This window comes from Colias croceus, chromosome 14, assembly GCF_905220415.1.
Source record: "Colias croceus chromosome 14, ilColCroc2.1".
In the NCBI taxonomy this organism is placed as follows: domain Eukaryota; kingdom Metazoa; phylum Arthropoda; class Insecta; order Lepidoptera; family Pieridae; genus Colias; species Colias croceus.
The window spans coordinates 3,530,440-3,542,588 of record NC_059550.1 but is presented as its reverse complement, the minus strand read 5'-3'; the positions used below and the strand labels follow the sequence as shown (position 1 = coordinate 3,542,588).

General features: G+C 32.2%; 1 protein-coding gene across 1 annotated transcript in view; it reads right to left on the bottom strand.

Annotated features, from left to right (window-relative positions):
* Positions 1 to 642: 642 nt before the first annotated feature.
* Positions 643 to 12,149, bottom strand: part of LOC123697199 — a 40,123-nt gene continuing 28,616 nt past the window's right edge. The window contains exons 2-7 of the mRNA XM_045643622.1: positions 4,198 to 4,386; positions 3,693 to 3,873; positions 3,151 to 3,255; positions 2,435 to 2,607; positions 1,599 to 2,129; positions 643 to 1,429 (exon numbers count right to left, since the gene is read on the bottom strand). Of these exons, the coding sequence (XP_045499578.1) occupies positions 1,080 to 1,429; positions 1,599 to 2,129; positions 2,435 to 2,607; positions 3,151 to 3,255; positions 3,693 to 3,873; positions 4,198 to 4,375 (1,518 nt within the window). The 5' untranslated portion in view covers positions 4,376 to 4,386 and the 3' untranslated portion in view covers positions 643 to 1,079. The remainder of the gene's footprint in view (positions 1,430 to 1,598; positions 2,130 to 2,434; positions 2,608 to 3,150; positions 3,256 to 3,692; positions 3,874 to 4,197; positions 4,387 to 12,149) is intronic.

The window sequence follows — 12,149 nt, the reverse complement described above, 5'->3', positions numbered from 1 at the left end:
ATGATAATCGACCGAGGGATGTTAAAGTAGCGGGAAATTCAAAATCAATGCACTGTGTAATAATTATTAGTAATAACTTGGTAATAACCATTAAATAATAACCAAGGTAATAACTAATAACTATTCCAACTCCCAATTCCCATTTTAATTATTATTATTTGAACTTGAATTTATGATGTTATAGCATTTATTTTCTAGCAGAATATAATAAACGTCAATAATTTTATTTTAAGGTAGGTAATACATGTATGTAAATTAAATGTGTTTATTTTTATTAGGTATCGAAATAAAACACACCAGAATTGTTTACAATTTTATTTTAAACTGTAAAAAGTTAAAAATATGTATAGAAAGAGCCATAAAATATTTATCACATTATTAAAATATACATATATTATATGTAGGTGTAAACATTTTCTTAAATTTTAAATAATTCGAGGAAGGGCTAATGTTCAGTGAATCACTATTATAACTACGTCTTATAAATTAAACTATTGCCATAATTATTATGTATATAAATACGCTTATTATCTATTACCACTCCCGTTATGATCAGTTGGTATTATGATATAGCCCAACTTACAAAAGCTCTTCCTCAAAAGCGAATAACTTAAGATTATAAATATGGAAGAATACAACAATACAAATAAATAAATCATAAGAACAGTCTTGTATTGTTTGTATAACTAATACATTTTAAAATTAATTTAAACTTGTTTATTTTATCAAGCTTCAAGCCTCTTGATTTGCATTTACAAAGTTCATTTGTGTAAAAATTATACTGATTTTACATTGTAACATGATTATAACTAAAGCACTCAGGTAGCCATATATATGGCTTATAAATTATATAATATTTTAATAATGATATGCTTTTCCTACAAAATTTACATAATTCGCGTCTATTCGCGTTATGCAAAATTATATAAAAATTCATCCCACCATAGGAGGAAATTTCTAGAGGCGGGTCTACGCTAGACGAACCGAGCACCAACGAAGCACAAGCGCAGCCGTTCTCGGCTTCGCTCCGCTCGTGCTCGGCTCTCCTAGCGTAGACGCAGCTTAGGAGTTAAATTCGACTAAAACGGTCGAGGATATGGCCAATTGTTGCTTGATGATGAGTGATGATCCATGTAAGGACTGTCTGTTAGAAGTAATTTACTCCCACTAAGACCAGAGCTCGAACTTTCGCTAGAGGAAAATAAGCTCTTGCTGCCTGTGTAGAACGAGAGGGAAGTATGAGGAGGTTCGCGGCCAGTGCGCCGTCTCGCTCGCACCAAGGACGCAAAGGCTATTGCTATTGCGCATAGAAATATTATGCCTAATAAACAAAACGCAAGAGCCAACTTTCCAGGCGATAGGCATATTGTTTTATCACCTGGGGAGAATTTTCGGACTAACTCTTCATCGCTTTCAAGTCTCCTTGAACCTGAAAAATTTTAAAAATGTTTGATATTCATTAAATTATAAGTTTAATTTGGTGAGTTTAAATTCTTCCTGTGTAGTTAATTTCTTCATTAAAATTAAACCAAAATACTAATATTTACTTAGAAATTAAAGTAGAAACGCATCGGGGTAAAAGGTTATAAAAGCCTTACCTCGTATAGAAGCTTCATCTTCCAATTCAATATTTGGTGCCAGAACCTCTATACTGTTATACACTTCCAGTCTATCTATAACCAATCCTTTGGCCTCCTTGTCCAACCTTGCTTTTCTCACTAAACCTTCTTTCGTACGTTGCGGTTTCTGCAGTGCCTTACAATCGATATTAGGGCATGGTCCTTTGCACAGTTCTATCCCACAAGATAAGTGTAATTTGGCTCGATCCGGAAATTTGAAAGCCGCAAATGTAGTCACTGCGTGTTGATACGTCATGAAATTTTTCAACACGTGCTCTGGATCGGTCTTGGCCATTTTTAGGTTTTTGTTCTGTTCCATGTTTCTTTGTGTGTCTGCTGGTTCAAGATCGCTAAAGTCCATTTCAGCGCTATGGTGATTATGTTTGTGTATAGATGGCTTGTTGAAGATGGTCTCGTCTATGGGACAACCTGCTTCATCTAGAAGTTTCTGTGACGCTTCTCCTAAGCCGTCGTGGGCCACGCAATTGGTTATCCGAAGACCGACACCAACTGAAAATTGTAAATACTCAGTTTTATTATGTAACAATGCTATGTAATAAAAAATATCCTATGAATTATATTCTCTCAGGTTTTGCTACCCAGATATAGTTTGAGTAAGTTTATATTACTTGATTGAAATATTTTAAAGGTATGTAACTAGGTATACGTTAGTAGAGTGCATGAAATATAAAATATAATGAATGTGCAACTAGATATATAATATTTAGTTGTACAATGAGCGAGCGTCTTTATTCCAAATAAACAATTTCTTTCAATAACTCATTTTAAAAGTCTCAGTAAAAAATTAAGCGTACCCGGTAAAGTGCATTGTATGAGCAGTCTAGTAGGCTGGCCAACTTCAACAGTGGCTGGTTCAGAGCCTGCTACAGTCGGAGCTAACTCCATCCACGCTCGAGCTGATTCCAGCAGCCATTCCCTTTGTTCTACCTCTATGGGATTCTCCCAACCTTGGCGGTTGCGGCCAGTTCTGAAAATGGAGATTATATTTGATTACATTATCCATACTAATATTATAAATGCGAAAGTAACTCCTGTCTGTCTGTTACTCAATCACGCCTAAACTACTGAACCAATTTGCATGAAATTTGGTATGAATATGTTTTGATACCCGAGAAAACTTTTATTGCTAAATATTATGTACCACGGGCGAAGCCGGGGCGGACCACTAGTATAAAATAAATTCGACGAAATATTTCTTCTATTTCTTAGGTACCTAGATATCTACATACGAAGGGTTCGTCAAACTGTATTTCTAAAATCTGTATCCAAACTTTTCAGTTATTTTCATTGAGCTATAATTATCACGTACTGTCATAGTATCTCAACGGATATTTTATGTTTTATTAACCCATCTCTGCAGGCAACATCTTTGAATTAAATTAGCATTCAAACTTTATTGCGTATTTCAATAAAATGGCTATAACAAAACGGACCACCTATCAAGAATACAAGTCAAAGTAATTAGGAACTAATAAAATTTTAATAACAGGCAATAATAATTTGCCTTTACCTTGCTTTCTTCCCATCAGAAGCAGTCATTTCGCGTAATTTAGATTTTATGACGCCTTCTAATGCCGAACTGGTAATTCGCACTGCACGCGGCTGTAACTTACATCTGAAATGATAATTAATATTTTAGTAGAGGTTCAGAAAAGGTTAAAGGCCTGGCCTCTTATAACCCCCTAGGTTGTAGCTGTTTAGCAATCTTTACCTCTATAGGCAGAGGTTTGTGAAATATAAAGTCAGGGTGAACCTTCAGTTCACCCACGCGTCCGTGCTAAAATGTAGAAGCCCTTCTGGCTAACATTGAGAGACACCACAAATAAAAAAGAAATATAAAATGTTAAGTAATACTTTAATTTTAAACAAATCGATTAAATAAATAAATCATTTCACCAAAACATCTAAAAAAAAAAATTGAAATTTGAAACAAGCATGCTCAATTGCTCATGCAGCATGACTATACGAATAGTTAAAAAATAGTGCTCCTATCAACAAATCATAGCAAACATTAACCAAACAATGTCAATCGTATTTGCTTTTTTAACATACCTCACGATAATTTCTTGATCAGTGGATTGTTGTAACTGTCTGTCCATCTGCACAACTAGTTCTACATTGTAATATAAATCTTCTCTGTCGTCTGGTTCTTTTACTGTGGTATTCAATGTGGAAGTCCTCACTCCACATGCGTTTGATGGTAGATTGATAGACACTGTTTTCTGCCTTTGCCCTGTAATATTTTGAAAGTCAAGCTTAAACTCTAACATCAATTCGTTCACTTATTTAGTCTTTTAATAGAACCACTTTTGTTTCATAAATTAATATAATGGCTGAAAAGAAAATCTCGATATAACCAAAATATAATAAGTACAAAATATCGAAAGCTGCTATGAGATTTTTATTCTCTATTATGTCGATACGAATATGAACTCAAGCAAACGTTGTACCAAACTTTTATCTGATTAAACGAATTGCATTTAACTAGTTAACTAAAAAAAAAAAACTATAATGACCAGTAGGCTCTTAGATATCACGTATTATATTTATAACTAACCTTGCACCCGACATTCTCTAGAGAAGTCTTTGCTAAATATGAGACCCTTGAAAGGTTGATCCATAGTAACGTGGACGCTGATGGAGCTCTTGTCACATGATGTAGTGACGTCCACCACGCGGTTGGGTTTCCCGTACCCAAGGTGGAACGCCAGGCAGAATAGCAACGCACGCCACATTTCGGCGCGCTCTGGGGACAAAATGTTATTTATAGTACATACTTAATAATTGCTAACTGAAGCCCACGGCCCCACTCTCACTCATGTGACAACTGGTAAAAATGTAGAGTCCATTCTCTGTATCTGTCGATACCAATATGTACATTGTATATTATATAAAAATGATATTTTTGCGTGAAAGACATCCAGCAATCCATTAATTCAATTATATCTTAAAAGGTTATAGCTAATAGTGACACTGTCACTATTAAGTGTTTTAAATCTAACTTAAATTAAAAGCTTTAAAAGCTTGCAAGTGAGAGGGTTAACTTGTCATATAAAAATAAAAATCGTTCAATATCATTTGAGAGGCATAAGGTAATTTATGTTGAACACATGAATTGAAAAATAAATTCAAGAGCTATTTGTATTGGTCAAATGTTATAAAGTAATAATAAAACGCATCTATCAACGGATCAAGGATCCAAATTATCTATAACCGCTATTATATTTAATACATAAAACACACTTAATACAGTCATTAGATATATTTTTTAAACGTAAAGACTGATAAAGATCTTGGCGCTACGAGGCCATATTTATACTGTAAGATACACGGCTTAATTGTCTCACAAATAGTTTTAATCGAAGTGGGCTATCTCACTATTTGCAAAGAACGGAAATATAGCGGAATGGCATTTACTGACTTAGAACTGCAGAACACTTTACGAGATAGTATTTTTAACTCTGTTAGCTTACATACAAATTTTATTTATAATGTCTGTTAATTTGGTCACGAAAGCCTTAAAATTTAATGTGGGTAATTCGTTGGAATTGGTTATGTGGCAGATTTATTGAAGAAATACATATATACCAGTATACCTTCATATAACTTTAATATCACATTATTTTACAAATCACTGGTTATAACAAGCTCTAAAATGAAATAACGGTAATGCCGAGTTACATTAAGAAGATTACATACAATTACAACTGTTTAAAAAGAACGGCATGTTGTGAATTCCGTAAGAATACTGCAGGGCTGCTGAGACTTGATATTTCTGACTCATGTTTTTCCATTCAGTCCAAAGATTTGTCATTTTATAGGGTTTGGTGAGTAGATGAGTGGAGAATCTGAGGATATAATTATTATTCTTAGCTTCGGCCTTTTCAGTGATTCAAATAACTATTTCGTCAATAACAATACGCAACAAATTTTTGAAGTGGCCTCTGTTTATATTTTTGCTGTTTTGCAAAATATATATTGTAGGCCTCTAAAATAATACCTTATGAAATGACAACCCTGAACGCGTGGTGTGTGGGAATAAAATATGGAGTAGGAATCCAGTAATTAGGAAATAAAAACTTAATGTGTGTTTTTTCCCGTCTCTCGTACGCATGTATGTAAGTATAAAATTATTTAAACGCGAAACAAATTTAACTTGTCTCTATTTATGACGATGAACTTTTATTAGCTTAATTAAATTAGAGACTGCGCAATTAAACTGACATCAATTCGTACATTCGGTCGTCGAATTAATTCGTTCTTATTTCAAAGACGACGAATAAGTAATTGATATTCAAAATATCGTTCGTGCGTTGAAATTATACTTAATTAAAAATTTAATCACAGCTATATCCACTCACTCGCTACAGAATACCATAAAGCCCTATGGTACAATTAGGTGAGTGAAAGCATCGCGTGCGTCCTGATTCCACTGACCGAAATGTATAATGACTTTCCAATCCTATAAGATTATGTGAGATAGGTGAACTACATTGTAAATCAATGGAGCTGAATGAATAAGAATTTAGCGGACAATTTATCGAGTTGCATCTACGAAGGCCGGAACATTCTTGTGTCCTTATTGAGTGAGCGCGGTTCGCTCAAGGCATATCAAGAATGATTTTAGATAAGTGCCTCTGATTGTGCTGTAGCTGTAGGCTTTACTTTAAATTAGCCTCTTTGTTTTGTAAAGGACATGTTAATGTTACATACAACATTAGGACTTAAATATTTGGAGCGATTGCAGCAGATATTTTCGATGTAGATACCTATTTAGATTGTAAACACTGCTTTATTTATAGCATCTACATCCATTTACTACAAAAAAGTGAATATTTTAATTTCTATTCTAATAATAAGTAATAGAGATTTCTGAAAAAGGAAAACAAGTAACATAAAACATTAACATCTCGTAAGAGCTTTTAGCTGAAAGCTCAAACGATATCTAATTTTATAATATCAAATTATTATTATAATAGACATTGCAATTCTACGTTTAATTTTATTAGAACTATAATTATTATTATCCTATTAAATAATTGAATTAACTGCACGTAAAAACACATTTTATTCATTCAGCATGCTGGTGAGATGGGATGAAAAAGATTATCAACTTATTTGCACCTCTATTGCACTTTACTTATCGACATTCCTAAGCCAGATCGTTAAGCTGACAACTCACTTATGGAGATAATAATCCGTATCAATTATCTAACTACAGATTTGTAAACAATTTTCAAAGAAATCTTTATTTGTTTTTGTTTACACCCTTTAATCTGTTTTTTTATTATTTTAATATAAATTAAAGCGAAGCAGTCAGCTTTTATGTTAATATAAAAACTAGAATTTAACATTCATAAAAAATAAATTGTAATATCTATACGTTACTAAATTGCACGGTTAAAAACTTTTCAACATAAACATAAGTATGTTGTAAAAGTTGACGACAAAACAAAAAGCACCAACACTGTCCCTATAATTCTAAATAGATTAGTCAACAGGTCAACTCCGTGGATACGATGAGTGATGACTTCTCTAAAAGTATAAGGATTCGAATAAAAACGGTAGGTTGGATATACCTAAAAACTCTGCACCCATATCTTGTATGGTCACACAGTAATGGCCTTCGTTCTTTGTACATTTACGGCCTACAGTTCCGAGCTTATAATAGCGAACACCCCGCTGCTTGTAGTTATAATTTACACCTCGTACTCTATGATTATGCTCTACTATAGGTGGAAGTTCATTGCCATCTAATTTTGTAACCAATTTGCTGCACTATTATTTGAACTCAATGTATTATGTTTGAAATAACCACGTAATAAAGATTAGGTACTTAAAGAGGTGTGTGTGAAAATTGTTGGAGCATACCTACATAATCGCTCCATTATATCAGCCTGATAAAGAAGTTAAGGAAATGGAAGATACTGTGTTCAATTGCAAATTATAAGTATCTATATAAAACTGAACAAGTTGTGTATTTATCAAAACTTATAGAAAAAGCTTAGGTATAATTTTTCGGGTTAAGTAGAGAAAATAACTCTAGTAAAGCATTTAAACGAAAACTCTTGAATACAAAAAGTTTGAATATTTTTTCAACTGCCCATACTAAAAAATCTGAATAATACATTTACCTAAATCGTTTTGTACTTTTATCATTAGCCTAAATTTTACAAAACCGTTACGAAGCGTGTTTTCTTCAACGTCATTTTTGCAAATTACTGTTGAGATTAAGATGAGAAAATAAAATAGTGTTGTGCTTTTATAGCTCGAGTCAAGGTGAGCTTTCAAAAATCAGATCATTAATCTGAGAAAGTAAATGTTCTTGAAATTTGGCATGAAACATTAGCTTTCTTTAGTGTACTTTTTCACCTTTGAACTGTTTAACACAGGCGTATAGCATTAAGTGAAACTAATGTATTGAGAACATTTATTCACATACCTACCATGTAAATATATGATTACAAATTGATGGTCATGTTGTTTTTCTTATAATAAAAGATCACGAAGGATGGCTGAGTTCTGACTGAATTTGAAGGCGGATTATTTTTTGATAATAAATATATATTTAATAGGTTTATATTCAGACGTCAGGCAAAGGCATGTAGCTTGGAAATAGTACTTGGCGAAGTAGCAAACACCCAATATAAGTATATATTCTGTAAAATCGTGTTTCCCAGCAATCAGCGAAGAGCTGTTGTTTTAGTAATAATTTAAATTTTAAACGTGCAAATCAATTATACCTACCAAAACTAGAAAAAGTTAATTTGCTTTAAAATAAATGGGTTCTTTAAGAATTCCTTTCGATTTATTATTAAAGTACCTACATAGTCAGTCTAGCACGAATATAATGATGGTTCGCGTGAGATGTCACTGATGTGGGCGTCCTGAATACAACAAGCCCATGGTAAACTTTAATTGGCATAATCGTCGATAAACAATCTTACAGGCGAATGTAAAGTGCTTAATCTTGTCTCGCCTGTACAAAAAGAAACATTGGATATTATTTACAAGCGCTCTGCGGTAGATCATACAGTATTGGAATAAAAATATAGTTTAAACTAATTTTAGTTTAAAAAATTCACTGAATAGTGCAAGAGTAGCTCATATAGAAATATTGAAAGGTATAATTTGGTGGTAGGAATAGAATTTTCTGTAATTAGTATACTCTGGCAGATTACGATTAACCATAGTATCTAGATACTAGATTTTCTTTGTTTTTAATCTTATCTGTGTAATAAACAAAAAACGAATCGAAAGAAAGTTCTATTACTTAATTCTACAATTGTTATTTAACATCTACAGCAAAAACTTAGCAAAATAAACCCATCATTTTTTCCTTTTTACTATAGAACAAAGTTACAAAAATTCTCACGCGCTTCACTTTACTACAATTCGTATCAACAGTCCAAACGTATCTTAATTTTAACAATTAGAGCACACCATTATAATGTTTATCATTACGCAATACAGATTATAATAGCGTGGATATATTTACTATGTTGTTTACAAATTCCCACACAGTATTGTGTGGAGATTTCTTCAGAGGGTATGGTTGACGATGAGTTTCACCTTTTTGCCACGTTTTGCCGGAATGGTTTACTTCTTATGACAACCGTAGAAAATTATTGATTGTCACTGATTTTACAATGATTTCCAAGTATGAACTTGTAGGTATGGGATGAGTGCGCTTTTCTAAATTTCCTTTCCCATTAACCGACATTGTTATAGACAAAACAGTAAATATCTAGATTACTTTCATAAATGATACAAGTGCATAAGCTCTCTACGTCATTTTACTTGTATTATAACGATTTTAAATTGTTGTTTTAATTGCACTTAACCATAAGCTAGCTTTTTTTGTGTTAGAGTATCCTTACAAACTTTCTGACTAAAATTATTTTTATAAAAGGGAAATATATTTTTAATTTATTAATCATGTTTGTTTCATTGAATACCTTACCTTTTATTGAATACATAATATGGTATATATGGAATCATGAAGTTCTTAAGAGTGATTTATTTAATATATCTCTTGTTTTACTTTTTTTTCACAACTTTCTTCTGAACTTTCTTCTGAAAAACAAAATAATATGGTACTTACCCATTGTTAGTCTTTGTACTTGCAAAAAATAACACTTTGACTAAGTAAAAACTACTTTAATTGGCTTAACAAGAATGTAAAGCGCTTTTTATTTGTTTTATCATTTAAGATTACTTAGTCTTTAGCATTCTTGTTTATTTATAATGATACGTTTCTGTACGAGATTTTTAATATATATCAGGAAATTATATTTTTATTTATGTAATCTTAGCATGAACGAAACGGTATACGAATTAATATTTATTTTTTACGTTTAAATTATACAAAACTTATACAAAATGATATCGTATTTGATTCTATGTTAGTTAACTAATAATATCGGATACAGAAGGATCATGTATGAGCCATTTTAAGCTTTCCCATAACAAGAGCATTCCGAATTAGTGACGGTTGCGTGCTCTAGTTTACAAATTACTAGACTAAAAGCTTCATTTGTTTGTCTGTTTACTCTAAAAACACGTGAACTCAAAACTAGCAGATTATCGCAATAACTGGAACGAAAAGCCCGGCGTCGGAACGTCAAACAGTTAGATTTTCCGTTAGTCAGTAACGAGCGACCTTCTGGGAACATTGAGAAAATATGGGATAAATTTTGAATTCATTATACATAGTACTGTTAACGACGGATGTAGAGTGAACTTTGATTCAATGGATTAAAAAATAAGAAATATGCATATGTATATATGTTACGTGCTCTTTATCCCAGATAAGATGGAGATAATGGCCTTATATTATTTTACTACACACGTTATATTAATGTATAAAGAATATTAAGAACTTGGGCTTAATATTGTGCTTGCATTATGAATTGTAGATAAATTGCCTTGAAAGCGTCGGAAGTCGGAACTCGGACTCTACATTAGTGATATTTCCAAATCCACAACATGATTAATTGTTCGTTTTCTAAACTTTGGTTAAGCGTAAATTTAACAAGCCTACCGACGTTTTGGATTTATGAAGTACTAGTTTGATGGATCGACAGGTTCAAAGAAGCAATTACATAAACTCATCAACTTTGAGAGGCTGTCAAACAGTTACATTCCGTCCGTTATACATGAGGTAATGAGACGTCACGGCCTTGCTAGCTGTGAGGTTTACTTCGTAACTCGTGTGAGCTTTACTGTTATAATATGTGAGAAGTAGAAAACTTTTTCAGGCGAAAGTATAAGTAATATCACAATAATGTATTTAATCTTATTATGACTGTAAACAACTTAAACATATAGTCATTCATTTAACAGAATTAAAAAAGTTATAATACAATCCAGTGCTTTTGAAAATGTTTCTAATCATTTCTAAAACCAAACGCTTTATTTATAAAAATTTAACTTATATGTATGAAATATATACAGACACATGACACACCAGAATATGTTACCTCTAAACCTAAATGATTAAGCTAACACGTTAGAAAGTTATCAATACCTTTAATATAAATAGAAATAGCCCAACAGGTTTAGATATAAGTTAAATATAGATATTGTTTCTGTGAGCTTCAGCTCTGAGTTCACACGGAACTGGCCGCAAATCTGTGGCTTTACACCAATCGAACATGACATAAACATTGCATTACGGCTATGAGCCTTTTCCACTAGTCCCGGTACTCAATATTCATAGATGACCTTTGTTATTCAGGTACAAGTTTATATTCTAATATTATAATGAATGATTAGTATGCAAATATTTCATTGAGTAAGGTATAAGTACATTTCTATATTTTACTATCATAAAATAAATTTTTAGGAAGTATTTAAAATTATGAGATTGAAATAATTGTCATAAAGGTACATACATAATTGATTATGATTGCTAATATCAATTATGTATGTACCTCAAGATAAAGACAAAGACATTTACAGTCTCTCCCATCAACTCTATGGGGAGTAGCGTCGCTACGTGCGCGTTTTGTACTTTACCTAGCATCTACATATATACAATTTAAACTGTAAATTGTAATATTAAATGGTGTGGTATAATAAATGGTTAAATAAATAAATAGCACGTTGAATGAACGCATTAGTTAAACTACACAGAGATTTATTGGCGAAAGAAGAGTATTCGTATAAGTAGTTATTTGCACGAACAGCTCGCAAAAAATAAGGATATGCTAATGAATCGGACGTTCTTTCGTTATGTAATGAACGGTGATGTATTTGCTTCGTAATAACAGTTAATTTACATGTATTGTGTGCTGATGCTTATTCATGAGAGACAGCAGACGCCTAATTTACATACAAATTGCCTATATTTGTTCACGTATTACGTATCATTAGAAAATAGCCATCTTGCATTTGGAATGCCTAGTACAGAGAATATCTACCGTTTTTTTTATTCCAAAATCGAAAAATCATGGATATTAGGAAATTTCCTTAGTTTTATACGTTTTATAACACAACCGCATGTAA